This window comes from Schistocerca americana, chromosome 2 (assembly GCF_021461395.2).
Source record: "Schistocerca americana isolate TAMUIC-IGC-003095 chromosome 2, iqSchAmer2.1, whole genome shotgun sequence".
NCBI classification, from domain to species: Eukaryota; Metazoa; Arthropoda; class Insecta; order Orthoptera; family Acrididae; genus Schistocerca; species Schistocerca americana.
This window is the reverse complement of record NC_060120.1, coordinates 335,428,608-335,447,434: the sequence shown is the minus strand read 5'-3', so window position 1 is coordinate 335,447,434 and position 18,827 is coordinate 335,428,608. Positions and strand designations below refer to the sequence as shown.

Sequence of the window (18,827 nt, the reverse complement as noted above, 5' to 3'; positions counted from 1 at the left end):
CTGTAATTTCACTGCCATAAAACAAAAATAATTTGTTTTTCATAGTACTACACTTGGTCTACAATAAAATAGTGAACATAATTTACCCCTTAATGATTCATATCTAGTATCCGTTCTGAAGAATCAGCAGGTGATATGTTATAAAATTACCTATCTAGCAGGTTTGCCCATAAGACATCAATTGTTAACTGACCAGATTTAAGTATTAGGAGATGCTTAAACAAATACTGAACCATACAAACAATAAAATATGCTATCAATATCCCCCTGCTTTTCCTCATTTGTGGTGATGAAAAAAATTATTGCGACCTGATAACATGAAATTTATCATGCTTGAAAGCTTAATAATCACAGTTTTGTCTGCATTACATTTTAATTCAAATGTGTGGAAAAAATTTCACGTCTTACTGATTGTCGGGGTTTCTCCATTGTGCTCCTCCTTAACAATGGGCTCAACTTGCTCACTGCTGCAGGGCTTCTGCACCAACTTGTGGCATTTCTTGTGCACCAAGAGCTTGCACTGGATGCACTTGAAGCCTTGGCGCCCCAGACCCCAAATACGATCTTGACAAAAGGCACAAAACGCTCGCTGAAAAAGTCAAAGAACTTGCCCTATAACAGTTGCAATCCATAACCACAAACTGTGGAAACTGCCAGTGGCATCTATAGAACAGAAATAGATGTTTTCTGGAAACACTAAATTCTAACAAATAAAAGAAAGGCCAATAACTTCACATACAGTCTAAAAACAAGACTTAAAGGAAACAGGAATTCTTTTGTGCTTATAGATGTTCCTCACTTAGATGTTCAGAAGTTTTTTCTCTGACTTACTGAGGTTTTCCTTATCAACCTCTGCCTCTGCCAATTACAACTCTCACTTAAGAAAAGAGGGCAAACAGAACAAGGATGGAATCTTTTAATACAATTTAAATACCTAAAAGAAAATGATGTACAATTATACACTTACTTAAAAGAAATTTGTTAGCTGCTTCTGTTCTTTTAGTCTGTAATTTACACATTTTCACTGTTCCCTCTAAAGTAATAGTTTTATGAACATTTATTTTCAACAAAGTCTATCTGTGGGAATATTTTTATTGACAGTTTATCTGATTTGCTCCACATGCTGTTAAAAAGTTGAGCAGCTTGGATTTTCTAAATATATGATCTTCGCCTTTTAAATTGTTGTAAAATATGGTCTGAGGTATGTCAAACTAATTCACTGTCCCAGTTTGCAAATTATCACCTTCTAAAAACTGTGCAATTTTTAGCTGACCACCTAAAGAAAGCAGTTTCATGTTTTCATTAAATATTCTTCAGCAACTTACACTTGCCAACCAATTAATTTTTGTTTCTTAAAAGGAGACCACACAATAACCAAATTTTTGTATTTTTTTTTATCCTCATGATAAATAAAGTCCAGAACTCAAATATCGATACAACTCTACATTTACATCTACATATCTACTCTGCAAATCACACTTAAGTGCCTGGTAAAGGATTCACTGAATCACCTACACGCTAATTCTCTATTATTCCACATTCGAACAGCAAGCAGAAAAAACAAACATACATATCTTTCAATGCACACTCTGATTTCCATTATTTTATTATGAGTATCATTTCTCCCTGTTTATATCAGTGTCAACAAAATATTTTCGCATTCAGAGGAGAATGTTCGTGACTGAAATTACGTGAGACGATCCCACCACAACGAGGTCCCACACCAAATCCTTTATCATGTCCATGATGCTCTTCCTCCTATTTCTTGATACTACAAAAGATGCTGCCCTCCTTTGACCTTTCTCGATGTACTCTTTTAATCCTACACCATGCATCAGTACTCCAAAAGAGGATGGACAAGCATAGTGTTGGCAGTCTCTACAGTATATCTGCTGCATCTTCTGAGTGTTCCGCCAATAACATGAACTTTTGGTTTGCCTCCCCCACAACATTTTCCATGTGTTCTTTCAAATTTAAGTTGTTCGTAATTTTAATTCCTAAGTACTTAGTACTTGAGTTCATAAAAGAAGGTTGTATACCTGGAAGAATCCTGGAGATACTAAAAGGTATCAGATAGATTATATAATGGTAAGACAGAGATTTAGGAACCAGGTTTTAAATTGTAAGACATTTCCAGGGGTAGATGTGGATTCTGACCACAATCTACTGGTTATGAACTGCAGATTGAAACTGAAGAAACAGCAAAAAGGTGGGAATTTAAGGAGGTGGGACCTGGATAAACTGAAAGAACCAGAGGTTGTACAGAGTTCCAGGGAGAGCATAAGGGAACAATTGACAGGAATGGGGGAAAGAAATACAATAGAAGAAGAATGGGTAGCTCTGAGGGATGTAGTAGTGAAGGCAGCAGACGATCAAGTAGGTAAAAAGACGTGGGCTAATAGAAATCCTTGAGTAAAAGAAGAAATATTGAATTTAATTGACGAAAGGAGAAAATATAAAAATGCAGTAAATGAAGCAGGCAAAAAGGAATACAAACGTCTCAAAAATGAGATCGACAGGAAGTGCAAAATGGCCAAGCAGGGATGGCTAGAGGACAAATGTAAGGATGTAGAGGCTTGTCTCACTAGGGGTAAGATAGATACTGACTACAGGAAAATTAAAGAGACCTTTGGAGAGAAGAGAACCACTTGTATGAATATCAAGAGCTCAGATGGAAACCCAGTTCTAAGCAAAGAAGGGAAGGCAGAAAGGTGGAAGGAGTATACAGAGGGTTTATACAAGGGTGATGTACTTGAGGACAATATTATGGAAATGGAAGAGGATGTAGATGAAGACGAAATGGGAGATAAGATACTGCGTGAAGAGTTTGACAGAGCACTGAAAGACCTGAGTCGAAACAAGGCCCCGGGAGTAGACAACATTCCATTAGAACTACTGATAGCCTTGGGAGAACCAGTCATGACAAGACTCTACCATCTGGTGAGCAAGATGTATGAGACAGGCGAAATACCCTCAGACTTCAAGAAGAATATAATAATTCCAATCCCAAAGAAAGCAGGTGTCGACAGATGTGAAAATTACCGAACTATCAGTTTAATAAGTCACAGCTACAAAATACTAACGCGAATTCTTTACAGACGAATGGAAAAACTAGTAGAAGCGGACCTCGGGGAAGATCAGTTTGGATTCCGCAGAAATGTTGGAACACGTGAGGCAATACTAACCTTACGACTAATCTTAGAAGAAAGATTAAGAAAAGGCAAACCTACGTTTCTAGCATTTGTAGACTTAGAGAAAGCTTTTGACAATGTTAACAAATTCTGAAGGTGGCAGGGGTAAAATACAGGGAGCGAAAGGCTATTTACAATTTGTACAGAAACCAGATGGCATTTATAAGAGTCGAGGGGCATGAAAGGGAAGCAGTGGTTGGGAAAGGAGTGAGACAGGGTTGTAGCCTCTCCCCGATGTTATTCAATCTGTATATTGAGCAAGCAGTAAAGGAAACAAAAGAAAAATTCGGAGTAGGTATTAAAATTCATGGAGAAGAAGTAAAAACTTTGAGGTTCGCCGATGACATTGTAATTCTGTCAGAGACAGTGAAGGACTTGGAAGAGCAGTTGAACGGAATGGACAGTGTCTTGAAAGGAGGATATAAGATGAACATCAACAAAAGCAAAACGAGGATAATGGAATGTAGTCAAATTAAATCGGGTGATGCTGAGGGAATTAGATTAGGAAATGAGGCACTTACAGTAGTAAAGGAGTTTTGCTATTTGGGGAGTAAAATAACTGATGATGGTCGAAGTAGAGAGGATATAAAATGTAGACTGGCAATGGGAAGGAAAGAGTTTCTGAAGAAGAGAAATTTATTAACATCGAGTATAGATTTAAGTGTCAGGAAGTCGTTTCTGAAAGTATTTGTATGGCGTGTAGCCATGTATGGAAGTGAAACATGGGCGATAACTAGTTTGGACAAGAAGAGAATAGAAGCTTTCGAACTGTGGTGCTACAGAAGAATGCTGAAGATTAGATGGGTAGATCTACTATGAGGAGGTATTGAATAGGATTGGGGAGAAGAGAAGTTTGTGGCACAACTTGACTAGAAGAAGGGATCGGTTGGTAGGACATGTTCTGAGGCATCAAGGGATCACAAATTTAGCATTGGAGGGCAGCGTGGAGGGTAAAAATCATAGAGGGAGACCAAGAGATGAATACACCAAGCAGATTCAGAAGGATGTAGGTTGCAGTAGGTACTGGGAGATGAAGAAGCTTGCACCGGATAGAGTAGCATGGAGAGCTGCATCAAACCAGTCTCAGGACTGAAGACCACAACAACAAACAACAAGTACTTAGCTGAATTTACAGCCTTTAGATTTGGCTGATTTATCATGTAACTGAAGTTTTAATGGATTCATTTCAGCACTCATTTGGTTGACCTCACACTTCTTATTATTTACGACCAATTGCCAGTTTTCTCACCATACAGATCTCACACCAAAATTTTTTTCCAATTGGTTTCAATCTTCTGATGACTTCACTGGATGATAAACGACAGCATCATATGAAAACAACCTATAACGGTTGCTCAGATTGTCTCCCAAATTGTTTATATAGGTAAGGAATAGCATAGGGCCTATAAAAATACCTTTGAGAATGCCGTAAGTCACTTCTGTTTCTGTCAATGGACCATTCCCTTCAAGGTAACTCAAAATGTTCAGACACAATGTGTGTTCCAATATCCCGCTGCACATCAACATTAATGATATGGGCCTAGAATTTAGTGGATCACTCCTATTGCCCTTCTCAATATTGGTGTGACCCACACAACTTTCACGTCTTCTCTCTCATAAATTTTCACGAAAATTGACTTTTAAGTTTTCTGAGTGCCTTTAAATACTCTAAAATGAGATCATTCGTTTAAATGAGTATTGTGGCTCTGTGGTAGAATGCTTGCCTGCCATATGGGTGGCACAAGTTCAGGTCCTAGAGTGGTAGTATTTTAAACATAGATCCAAGTTCTGTGAAGATTTGATTACACAAAGATGAAAAAATTTAATTTGTAATTATTTTTAATTTACACAATCTTTATTAACCATCTTTTATACAAGATCAGTAATAAAGAATTTATATCTGTACATGAGAACTGGTTGTTTTTGCACAATATGTAATAAGAAAATTGAGGACTGGCATTTTTCATAAAAATGAGGATTAGGTAGATGTTATTCAGAATATATTTGATGAATTTCATATTTAAATGTTTTAGGTATTCAAACAGAAATGAAAAACAGAAAAATGATGACCAAAAAGTCTCAAACCAGTAATCCAGCAATTATCAGTCTCAAATGCTATCTATTTTTTCCCATCTTTATGTATTTTGCACTTTACAGAAATGCTCATTGAACATGCACCATTCCTGAAGGATTTTCATCAGCCAGGAATCAAAAACAAATCATCCACTTGTCAACCCAGCATTCTACCACACAGTGACAGTACTTGTCAAATAATGGTAACAGAAAACATTTACAATGTGTAACATTCCCAAATGTGTATCAATAACTGAACATTCCATCAATCTATAGATTTATAATTTAACTAGATTCAAAAATTTAATACAAAAAGCATATAAATATACAGTTATTTCAAATTCTGGATAAAATTATTGTGCAGGTAAATTAGTTGTTTCCTTATAACGCCTTCAAGTTTTCTGAGTGCCTTTAAATACTCTAAAATGAGATCATTAGTTTAAATGAGTATTGTGGCTCTGTGGTAGACTTATGAGGATGGAAGTTAATGGGGTCGCACTGATGAGAAATACTATTCCCACTTACAGAGGTCTGTACCTTCTCCATTATAGAGTTTTTAACAGGCTGAAAATGAAAGGAAGTGGGAGTTAGTCCCACTTACAGAGTTTTTTTTTTATCCTCAGTTTCCTATATTGTTATAAGTACTATTTATTTAAAGAACCAGATTAAATTTACATTCTCTCTCTCTCTCTCTCTCTCTCTCTCTCTCTCTCTCTCTCTCTCTCTCTCTCTCTCTCTCTCTCTCTCACCCCAATCTCTCCGCCCTCTTTCTCTCAAGCATCATGTCCCTAGCTTGTATGCTCCTTCCCTTGTGCTCTCTTAAGCAAATAAACTAGAATGTATTTTTTTAATGAATTGTGTTTCTTCAGTATATCCGGTTATTATGTTCTAAAACATCCCTGGAATGTACACAACTGTGAGTGGGAAGATGTGAGAGTATAAATCTTTAGTTATTGGATGAACTTCCAGTGCTGGACAATATTACCACAGAATAAAAAACTAAATACAATCTTTAAAGGGCTGATAACTGTTCACAATAATGTAAGTTTCTGCAGTAGCATGTCAGTTGGAAGTAATGCCTCATAGATTCAGGTTCACTCAAGACGATTATAGTTCAATTCTTTTATCTTGGCAGCTCGCGCATGTCCGCCCAGACGCGAGAGATTGCTGTGTTGCCAGTTACACGCACCAAGAGAAGCAGCGCCATAGTATAGTTCGCAAACTTACATTTAGGGGGGAGCGCTCAGTTTATGAAGTAAAGCCACCACGGCCACATTAACCCTTTCGCTGCTACAGAGACGTGCTCCCCGCACTCCATGCTGTGCGCGATTTTGTCATCACTGCACTGCTCGCCTGTGCAGACACACGGTATTGCGACTGCTTTGACACACTTATCATTCGATTTCACAAAAACTATTTGGCCCAAAAATTTTATTTTTATTCATCTTCTTGACTGATACCTTCCCCCGATAAATTACTTAATTTTGTTTCGATGTTCAACGCAGTTATTGTGCAGCATTAAATGCAGTAAACCATTGCACGAAATTTTGAAGAGTTTGCAGAGGTAAAAGTCCACAGCATATACTTTCTGTATGGTCGATTTTAGTTGCCACTAGAAATTTCAAATAATTACATTCAAACGAATAAAATTCATGAGCTAAGACACTTCGATATTGTTTTAAATAAAGAAAATATTAAACACCACACAAGGTTTGAACTCAGAACCTTTTACTTGGCAGCAAAACACCTTCATGATTACGCTAACGCAGCTCGTCAATCAACGTTATTCCTGGAGGACTTTAAAGCATCACGCAAAATACTGAAGAACACTGTTGGTATGACTACGAATTATTCACGTTTTGTCGAATTACAATAGGAAATAAACAATTACCGCTGTTCATTATTGCGAAAAAGCGGTTAGTGATAATGAATTTCCTTGATATCACCTGAATTAGGAGGCTTATCGCTTGTTTTGTTCAACTAATTAATAGAATATGAAGTAATTGGTATAAAGAATGCTTTTTCCAAACTTTCTTTTATAGAAAGTCTGCAATCAAGACATTGCTTTTGTTCAATTACTTTATATATGACTGAATGTTTCTAAAACTGAAGACACTTGTCCCTGCTCTGCACTGCAGTCGAGCTCTGGCAACGTCGTTCTCTGTTCATTGGCTGACTGTGTTTTGTGATGTCAGATGCGCAGAACGAACCTAAACTCGGCCGCCGCCATAAATGACGTGCACTTTAGTTGAAGAATCTGTCTTGCATAACTTCACAGTGAAACACAGCATGTGTGGAATACAATACCAGTGGACATCATTTCAGTGAAGTTTTGGAGGAAATTTATGTGAATAAAATAAACAGTCCTTGGTAATTAAGCTCCTGAAATTATTATCCTAGCATAAAATTTTGTTGTATAGTGTACACAAAGTTTATAAAAAGTGTCAATGCCTTGAGAAACTTTCAGAACCAACAGAAAACTTAAAGCAGTGTTGACGGACAGTGCTCCAGGTTCAGTCTTGCTACTCTTCTGACTCAGCATGTGAGATTACACAGTTTTGTGCTTTAGCTGTGTGGTTTCTGGAGTAATTTGATACATTCACTCTAAACAGAAGCAGGCAAATCTTGTACATGTAACTCATGCTGAAGTACAGCCTTCCACAACTTAACCACAAGGGAAGAAAGCTGACATAACTGTATTGCTCTATGCTCAACACATATCAGTGTGATGTACAGTTAGTAGAACAATGATAATTAATTCACCGACAGTTCTGCCATGAAAAGAAAATTAAAACTCAGCTCAGTCAACAAAACTAACTGCGGCTTGCCATGACTTGACGGATATTTTTTCTAAAGTGCCAGTCATTATCTACAGAGACAATTATGATTGTGAAGAACCACTTAGAAATCTCTTTGCATCCTGTAATGGCATTTCCATTCATTGCCTGAGAATGTATTAAATAGAACAACTGTGACAGTGATACTGCTACCAGAGAGACTTTGCATCAAGATTATGTAAAGCTGTTCAAGTATCAAATGACGAATCGAACAATACTCATAAATATGTAATAGATACAGCACCATTTCAGAAAAACCTTGTGTTGACAGATAAACAATGGTGGACAGCAAAAGTATCTGCATCCATGGAAGACATTTCAGAAGAACGACAAAATATTTTGGTGTCTGATGCAAATTTTGTTTATAGCAGCTTCACTTCTAAAGAATGGCAGGCTGTATTACATGAAACCATTCAATTTTATTGCAAATTGCATTATCAGGAAAATAGATTTGCAACTGCAGATAAAATTTCATGGATTCCAGTAAGTGAACTACAAACGAGAAAGAATTTGAGGTTTGAGTAAAGGTACAAAATATAAAAGGCATAGTAATAATCCAAGTCTAATAGAGTGTGATACACGTTCAATTATAACAGTAGACAATGATCCAATCTTGTTACAATGTAGCACAGTAGTCACAAAAAGCGTAATTTCTGCGAGGAAATCTGCTGGCCTACAATTCTAGTACAAAAAGACTCATAATATGCTGCACCATATTTCTGTTATAACAAGTGCATTTCCACAGAAATCATTTTGTAACAAGGTAAATAAACGAAGTATTGACTCTATGTCCGCACATGACATGAAAAAATTTGGATTCTAGAAAGGAAGGCGACAAGATTATGATTTAACAAGCTGCTGTCAACAACGTCTCTGGAGATGGAGTACAAGCTCAGACTGGGCAAGGAGGGGAAGAAAATTGGCAATGTCCTTTTGAGAAATGACAGAAACCAAGGAAAATCTAAGTCTGTATGACCAGATAAGGATTTCAGTCTCAGTCCTTGCAAATGGAAATTCAGTAATGTAATCATTGCAACACATCACTCATTTTGGATTCTGGGTGTGAAGCATAAGAACTTCTCACTATAATGCACAATGGTATGTAATATATGCACTTCAGATTTATAACTCATACAGCTCTCTTGTGCACCTGTACTGATAGCACATTACAAGAAAAAAAGAGTGGCATAATCTTCAAAATATTCTATAATCACAAAAAAAAACTCTTTAACTTACTCGATTAAACCGCTTCGCCTGGAAGATGTGTCCATTGACCCGGTACAACTTCCTCCATCTCCGAGCACCTCGTCGATATATACTCCCTGGAAAAAGAGGTAAAAGATCCATTACCAGCTGCCAAACAAATATAATACAAAATACTTTATTGAATATCAATAATTTAAATGTCAATGCAAGAAATTTACACATCAGTGTGAGTATGTGCCACATTTAACAAAGTGAATAACAAAATTTTATGAGAAAAGTTATAGGCGTACTTCACCGAGGTAAACGAAAAGCAACACCAGCATTAGTATCAACAAAAATTTACTACAAAGTAACAGAGGAATTAAAACTACATTAATCAGGTAATATTACAGAATTTTCTGTAAACAGCACTCCACAGCTACAACATATTAAACGAATGGCATTCAAAAACCACCAACAGTTGCTGTATTGTGAATTTATCTGTTCACAAACAGTTTCAGTCTTGCAACTATCTTCGAATCATTTTACACAATATTAAAGGGAAGTTCCCAGGTGTCAAGCACATAATTATCATCCACTGTATCCATTGCAGCATCTGTCACTTATACACACTGCCACTGAATTTATTTTAGCAACTAAGAAAAAAATGTTTACGTGACACACGCTGTAAATGATGATAATTATGTACTTGGTACCAAGGAGCCTTCCTTTAACCTGATGTAATAATACTTGACCAAAACTGGATGTTGATTAATGAACTCTCCTTACAGGGGTTTTTGGAGGTTTTGTGATGCCATCTTATGGTAGACTGACTCTAATCAGTTGTCATTACTTATCCAATGGTGCCCCAACCTCATAAGTTGCTATGTTTTATCTGCTGTGACACAATGGTGTCAATAGAAAGACATATTAAGGGTAGAGAGCATTGATCTTCCAAGGGCACGATGACCATACATGCTCTAAAAAAACGAGCATGAGTACTCATTTTTATCTTATCCTCTATATACTCTTCACTTTTCCTTCATTTACGTGTGGTGAACTTTTTTGCATTCCCCATTCTCACATCATTGAACATACTTTGGATTCAAAGTTGGCAGCAATAATTTCATTTGTTTTTGACAGAGAACAGAACCAGCTGGCATTGGTGCCAATTATTAAGTTTATGTACAGCCAACCTGATGCTCACTTACCACTGAATATTATTGCTTCATTCTTTTGATCCTATATGCCATGTTTATATTGATGGGAACTGATTTAGCATATTGCGTGACAATGTGGCATATTGAGTTGACAGTACATGTGCTGGTCTATGTGGGTCTATGTTAAATTACTTTGCATTTGTGACTTGTATGATTATCTTTATTAAATCCTTGCCACCCCCTCCCTGACCACCACCACCACCACCACCACCACCACCACCACCACCACCACCACTTGTGGGCTGTGTATTATCAACTAGTGAACAACTACTCAGTGCAAAAACTGAAATGGCACGTTGGAAATTAATTTTTGAGAGTGACTATCCTGGAATAAAGCAAATTACAGATTATGACTGCAAGACTAAATGTGCCACCTGCAATGTAGTTTTATCAATTCAGAACAAAGGGAAGCATCATATTGAGCAGCATTTAAATACACCACTGCATAATCTAAAAGTAAAACAAAGTAACTAGGTTAGAAACAGTGTTTTAGGCAAAACAACTGTTTTCTGAGAAGCTGATATTGCACCACATAGACATCATATGGTCATATTCTAATGTTGCCCATAATCAACAGTTTCAAACTGTGGACTGTACAAACGCTCTTCTCAAAAAGTCATGTCATCAACGAATTTTTGTTGCAAGGGCTAAATCAGAAGCTAACGTTATGAATGTTCTGAATAACTGGTTTGAAGAAATGTTAAGAGACGAGTTTAAATCAGAAAATTTCATTGGAGTAGCACGTGGTGCATTAAATAGGAATGACAAGAATATGCTTCCTGTTTTGATTCGACTCTGCAAATTTTCCAGCTTGACTGGTAACATAAATACTCATGTAAACATGAGGCTTCTGTGAGTAGGCATTCTTCCAAATGATACTGCCAATATTGTTGTGGAATGTGTTCAATCTGTTCTAATATGTTATATGCTGGAAGGAAGAATTTTTGCTTATGTCACAGATACCTCATCTTTCAGGTTTAGCGCTCTTACAAATACAGGTTAAGGTAACGAGTACACAATATACTGGAAAAGACATTTAAGAACAATATGCTGACAGTAGCATGTGTTATTCATAATCCACTGGAATCTGCAAGGTGAAGGCAATACCCGTTTACACCAACAACATCAGTTACAAGATATATGATCACTTTGACATTTGTAATGTCGTAATGTGTAAATAAGCTGAAAGAATTCTGTGACTACTGGAATTCAGTAACAGCAAGTGCTGCAACATGGGAAGACTCACTGGATCTCTCTCTCTCTCTTCCCCATGGTGGAATTTATCGAAGTCCACACATGACAAGAAAAATAATGTAAATGTTCATTTATATGACACAAGAAATGAAGGCCAGCCGAGAAGTCTACAGCACAGACTGTGAGCTGTGGAAAAATGTCCTCGATACTCAGGTGTACAAGTCGTAAAGCATCTTCCGAAGAGTCTACAGGACAGTAAGAGTGAAAGGACATTCCAGAAACGTCTAAAAGATTACTTAATGGAAAAAATAATTGTGTAGTAGAGAAGTATATGTAAAGAATGAGGACTACTGTTACTACTTTTATGAATTCACGGTAATCAACTGAAAAGATTGTAGTATGATGTGTGTAAATAACACGTATGCTGTTTTGTATTTTAATATGTAGGCTAAATATCTTAAAATATTAGGTTAAGTTGACCTGTTCCATATTACAGGTACACACACAGTACATAATGTACCAATCTAACTGGACCAAATAAAAAATCAATCTATCTATCTATCCTAAAATTGTCTGAATCATTAAAGAGATACATTTTACGTAATATGGACTTCCCAATAACTTGAAAAAAGTTCTTTGAGGAAGGCACTGAACTGTGGTTTCTGTTTATTCATGCACAACTTAAATTGTTCGGTAGTTTTCTTACACAAATAAAGAGGGACTACATTACTGTAACTGAAGATGCAATAGAATATAACAATTTAATTCCGACATTAGAAGGTAGGCAAATGAAAACATTTATTCTACTTACAGTCACAGCACTGTAGAACACATTAGTAAAGAATGTTGTTGTCTGTAGAACTCAGTTTCAGGAAACTTTCAGGGCATTCTACGAAGAGTGTGTCCTATACCCAAAAATTGGTCTAAACATTTTATTAAAGGTATGCTGGAACTAAGGAAGTTGCTTTTAAATTCTGTTGTAACACACATACATGCTTTGAACTGTACAAAAACATTACTGAGTGCCATGATGTTGAAAACACTATTTCTGATATGCACTGTTCCATGAAGCGAGTAACAAAAGAACACTTGGGAATCCCCAAGAACCAATAATTTGAGTCTTCAGAAAAGATGGGAAATTATCCTACAATGCTTGATGAAGGCTGAGTGTAAGTTAAATGAAGAATTCAAGAGGTTTGTGGAGTTCACTTTTGCTATTCCAGGAACCAATGTAGACTGTGAAAATGTGTTCAGTGTTACCTCAAAATACTGGTCATCCGAAAAAAGTTGACTTTCGATGCAGACAATGAGAAGTGTGATGAAAATGAAAACTAGTTGTAACTATAATTTTCACAATTTTGTTATGACACAAGGAAAAAACATCCCTTCTTGAAAAAGTGGGAACCTCAGAAAAACACAATGAGGAGGGACCAAGTTGCAGCACACAATCTTAAGTGTTCATATATTATGTATCAGAGAACAGCATTGTTGTTATTATTATTATTATTATTTTAGATATTTGGATAGTTGAGCTGATATGTACTCATTTTCAATTGAAAATATATATGCTTATCCTGTACAAGGGTAATTTTTAATACCTCTACCAACACATCCACATAACACCTTTTACAGTGCGCAGTATAAGAAAGTTCCACTTTATCAAATCCTCATACTATGAAAATTTGGTTACACCACATTCTGGCCCACTACGAAATTCAGTGTGTTCTGCTCTGTTATGGCTGCTTTCCCATATGAAAAAAGTGAAGGACGATGACTTATCATAGAACCAAATCGAACACTGTCAAAGTAATTTGGCTATCTAAAAGTTGAGACTACTCTTTCAGGTACACCATGTTTGCTGGTTTAGCAGCATGAAGAGAATATCTATTCCATAAGAAAGTTATCTAGACCAGTTTATCTATACAATTTTATATACAGTAAATAAAAGAAAGAGAGTCATTTCATTACATGCCCTGTTTTCTGCATGGATCAATATTCAATTTCGTGAAATTCATCACTCTAGTACCATAATGCTCCCACTATTATTATTTTAAGATGGAGCTCCCTAGACTCTGGAAATCGGACTTAAGATATAAAGCCCAAATATTCATCGCTAAAATTTTGCTGGAAGTTACGAGGTCAGCAAAGCAAATGACGTCGTAATACTGCATATAAAGCTTCCTCATGTCTTTGGCGCCATTCCTCGTCTAATATTCGGCTCATTAAATGAATAGAGCTCTTCGACGTGTAATAACAAGACGTTTACCATACTGTTATTTTCCGCCAATTTTATGGCTGCGGCAAACAAATTAACAGTTTACAGCAGAACAAAAAGTATTTAATTTTGCCAAACTTAAAATGTTATTAGCGTCCTCCAACGTTACTGCAGCTTATTATTAACCAGGCTTTTCTAAAATCCTGAGAGAAAAACTCATTACCGCTGCTTTGTCTGAAAAGCTTGGATTCCGCCTGGACGATAATCAGAATATTACTATTCTTTAATGCGCAGAACATTGCATACAGAAGCCACTTTTCCGCCGGTGTTTTTTTATTTACTTATTTTTTGCGCAAACAGTCCACAAATAGTATTTTACTGTATACAACTGGAGCAACAGATTCTGAGTTTTGCACGTTTTTTTGAGTTTAACTATAATTTATTTTTATTTTACTTTGTGTTTCAGCAGTCTAGGACAGACAACAAAGGATGAGGTCTAATTCTATTTTTTTCTGATGGGACATATAGCCTTTTCATTTGCCTACAGCGTTTTTTACTAGCCGTGTACATAAACAGTATTCCAAAGATATTTGCAGCGGATAGAAGACAACCACACCACCACCAGCATATAACTGTGGAATATCGGATGTCAGTCAATACCGAAGGCTAAATCTTAAACTAGAGATTTTTGACGACGATTCACAACAGATGCAGCATGCATCATTGACTGAATAAGTAAAGACTATGCAACACTGATGTTCCGCGGGAAAAGAGTAAGAGCTCAGTGATAAACTGTTAATAACATGATTGTTTTTTTTATCTCTCTTGATGATACTAATTTCTTTTTTTTTTTTTTAATGTTATAACTTCTGTGTTATTAGTTATGATTTAAAATTGAAGTAATCACTGAGTAAACCAAGTTTTTCTTATTCTTTAAAAGATTACTAATCTTCAAAATAAACAACGTGTTCAATCGAAGTCCCTCAAGTGTTCTGTCAGAGGAAAAGTTTGGGAACTCCTGGGCTATGCTTAAGTTCTTAGATATCCCGGAAAATGAGAAGAAATATCGACAGAACATAAGAATATAGGAAAACAGACAAATCTGCTTTAATAATACATATAAACAGTGGAAATAACGATTTAGAATTCAACAAATCGTCGATACTGAGCTTATTAAAAATTGTAATCAAGTTCTAATGAATCAAGATGGGTACAACAAGTACCCATGGCATATTCAAAAAACGAAGACTTCCTATCCTCCTGAACGAGGGATATGAAGCTGCGCTTACGACACGAAAGATATTCGGGAGTATACTTAAAGTTGGATCAATTCGAAGACATTAACCCAGATTCCACGAGACATATTTAAATTAATCCATGTGAATCTTTTAAAGGCTCGTAAAAAATTGCATAGTCGCTTTCTTCTACATCTACATACACACACCACAGTCCACGTACACTGGATAGCAGAGAGTACTTCGTACAATATTATCAACTATTTGTCCTATTCCTTTAGCGTACAGAGCGTGGTGAAAACGAAACTGAATCTCTCTTATCCCACTCCCATTAACTTGTCCAATTGTCGCAACGTAATGGGAGGATGGATCTCATCATTGTGGTAACGGAATGGAAGGATAGATCTCATCCAGTACAGATTCTTTAAATTTACCCAACAAGGTTTCGCAAAAAACGAGGTCGTCTTCTTAACAAGTATTTCAAATTAATTTTCTCAATTCTTTCTCCTGCACTGTCGCATGATCTGCATCGACCTATTACGATTCTAGCAGGCGTATTTTAATTGCTTCTATGACTACTGCCATGTCTACACAATACGATAGCAACGATGGAAAAATACTATAGACTTTGTCGCACTAGTGTCATGTGTGAATTTCCTTTACAGAGTGTAACTCAAATGGCCAGTGGGCTACATTCACAATGTACTGAACAACCCGATACACTTCATAAATTTGCTATACGATACAGTTTAGTTCAAATTGTAATGTCGCACATCGTATAGATTTTTACACTTCTACACAGAGTAAGTGCTCAAACATGAATCTAACACAAAAATATTAATTTTATTATGTTTACGAAAAGCTATTTATTTCTCAAATGTTGGATATTTTTCAAAATTTGGTTATCCAATTGTAATTTTGTTCATTATAAACTTTCAAAATAACTTAAAAAATGATTGAGAAGAAACTCATTTGTAATTTCCCCCCCCCCCCCCTCCCCCTGTGTATTATCTTCGTTTTCTTACTCAATCAGAAGCTGGCAGGAAGAGAGACGTGAAAAAAGTTGGTTTTATTCATTATTCACGTTTCTGTAATTATTTGGAGAATATGGAATATATGTGTTGACAAGCACATACTTAAGTATTCCACATGAGATGAACGCAGAATCTTTCTGCATCACTCGGGAACGTTACATACGTCAAGACTGCCTACAACATGAAGAAAATGAAATGCACTTCAAGAAACAATATATTTGAAAATAATTACTTTCAATTTTCATATTAGAAACGATATAAAAATTTCTAATCCAAAACATTGATATTTACAAAAATATCATTATCGGGCCTCGATTTATCAAAAGAAAGGACCGATATATCGATATACCGGCGGAAAAATTATCGAGGCACTGGTATACAAAACTATCGTCTCATATTGTAAATATACTGCCTGTTTTATAAGTGTTATTTAAGTATTGATTTATTATTCGATATTCTGTACATCAACACCGTAGCAGCCTGCTTATCCCTCTTAGTGCAAAGAGCTGAAAGGAAAACAATGCATGTTCAGGTTTAGGTATAACCACTTTGCTAACAATGGTAACTGCATGTAAGTGGCACAATAAGAGGTGTCCGATGGGTCCATCGTTCGGTTTCGTCACACAACGGATTTTCCCGGAACACTTCGACTTCCCTATTTTTTTTTCTCTCCCCAATCGTTTGCAACCCAGCAAAATTGCATGGTGAAGTTAAGCGTTGTAGTTTCTGTTAGCAGCGCCAAGCGCCAATTACTTCAGCCGTTTCCCCATCACGCGTCTCCATCCAGCAGAAAGACCAATCTCTTCATTTAGATTTTTGTTCATCATTTTCAGCAACTGTTTTTGAAGACTGACAATGTGAAGAAAAGGTACAATACTTGAGTTAAAATTGTTTTCTTACGCAACTGGTGTGTTATTTCTTCACGTCGGAAATCTTGTTATTCCATTCATAGCGCCATCCTCAATTGCAATCGGACTACTACTTTGTGCCACCTATATTTGCTTCACACAATCAAAGGGAAAGACTGGACGTGATGAAAGCACAAAAAGTACTAAGACTCCTTCACACAGTGAAAGCAAAATTATATTCTATTACAATTTCAAAAGAACAATTTCATATAGTCATCGAAAACTGCGAAAAAGATATAACAATGAAAAAATATAGGCGTTCGATATTGCCAATTCGATATTGATTAATCGCGGAAGGAAATATTGGCTTTATATATCGACACCATTTGGATTGGAGGAGGAGACCAGACAGCGAGGTCATCGGTCTCATCGGATTAGGGAGGGACGGGGAAGGAAGTCTGCTGTGCCCTTTCAAAGGAACCAACGCGGCATTTGCCTGGAGCGATTTAGGGAAATCACGGAAAACCTAAATCAGGATGGCCGGACGTGGGATTGAGCCGTCGTCCTCCCGACACCTTTTGAAATATATATCGATGTATCTATGTCTTATCAACGGCCCTAGCGGTGAGCATGCTGTCTATTTACACAGTAGTGTACAACAACTGAAAAAAATTAATTCATATTCAGTAATAAAAGGATTAATCTTTCACACTACGTATACCTAACACTGGTTTAAAGACAGCGCGTCTGACCAATAATCAAAACGTACTGGGTCTTGTGTTCGAACTAGCCACTGATTAAATTCTGAATAAAACTATCAGCCCAATCACTCACCGACATTGCCAAAGATGGCTGAGGAGCGGACATACGGTAGTTCCTGGGGAAACTGCACTGAACAACTGAAGAATCTGCCATGATCAACGGCATGAGGCTGCAGAACGCTATGGAAACCACTACATCAAAGACACATGATGTGTGTCTACACAGTTTATGGCCTGTAACTGAGAAAGTGTCGTAATGATATCTGCATTGGCAAAGTATTCCCGATTAGTCCACCACTCTCATCTCCGGTAGGGAGCTGACAAGGACGAGGTAATCATGAAAAAAAGATTGAATAACCGACCATAGTCTGTGAAGGTTCGTGGACGTCCAACAATTTACCGCCTAGCGGTAATTTCACTGTACTATCTCTTTCCGCAAATGCTCACGACAGTAGCACGTGAACAATCGACTGTTTTCGAGATATTCCTTCACAAGCTCTGCTCAATAATAATTTGCCCTTTGGCAAAACAGCTTTCTGGGTAGATTTGTCCATTTCCAGCCCATACCTTGTGTTGGGTGTTCACCCGTCCATGTCTGCACCGCTTACATACTTTTGTCATCGCGTCACGTGCCCGCAACGCGACTAGGCGGCATCTAATGTCGCGGTGGGCAGTGATCATAATGTTTTGGCTCATCGGTGTATGTACATAAATTTGTACGAAATCTTGAGAGCTCAAGTCTTACTCGCACTTGTCCTTTTGTCCATTTTTTCCCCTTAAGACAAAGGGCTACCAAATCACTGGGTTTATGCGGATTCCACCCGTTTTTAATGCACTATTTCAGCCAGCGGCTGCAAATTTTACAACAGTAAACAAAACGAAACTTCCAAGACAGGTTATTGTTCAATGATGTCAGGTGTGTTCTGGCGGACTTAAATTTTAACTGGGCACAAATTGGAGGAGATAAAAGCAGGTTGGCAACACATTAAGCGATCGTCGACTGTCGTGGTTCAAAATGGTTCGAATGGCTCTGA

General features: G+C 36.9%; 1 protein-coding gene across 4 annotated transcripts in view; it reads right to left on the bottom strand.

Moving 5' to 3' along the window:
• Nucleotides 1-18,827, bottom strand: part of LOC124593138 (atypical protein kinase C) — a 760,580-nt gene that overhangs the window by 192,679 nt on the left and 549,074 nt on the right. For all 4 annotated transcript variants that reach the window (XM_047131902.1, XM_047131901.1, XM_047131903.1 and 1 more), the window contains 2 exons: nt 9,338-9,423; nt 409-589 (listed from right to left, as the gene is read on the bottom strand). In XM_047131902.1, the coding sequence (XP_046987858.1) occupies nt 409-589; nt 9,338-9,423 (267 nt within the window). The remainder of the gene's footprint in view (nt 1-408; nt 590-9,337; nt 9,424-18,827) is intronic.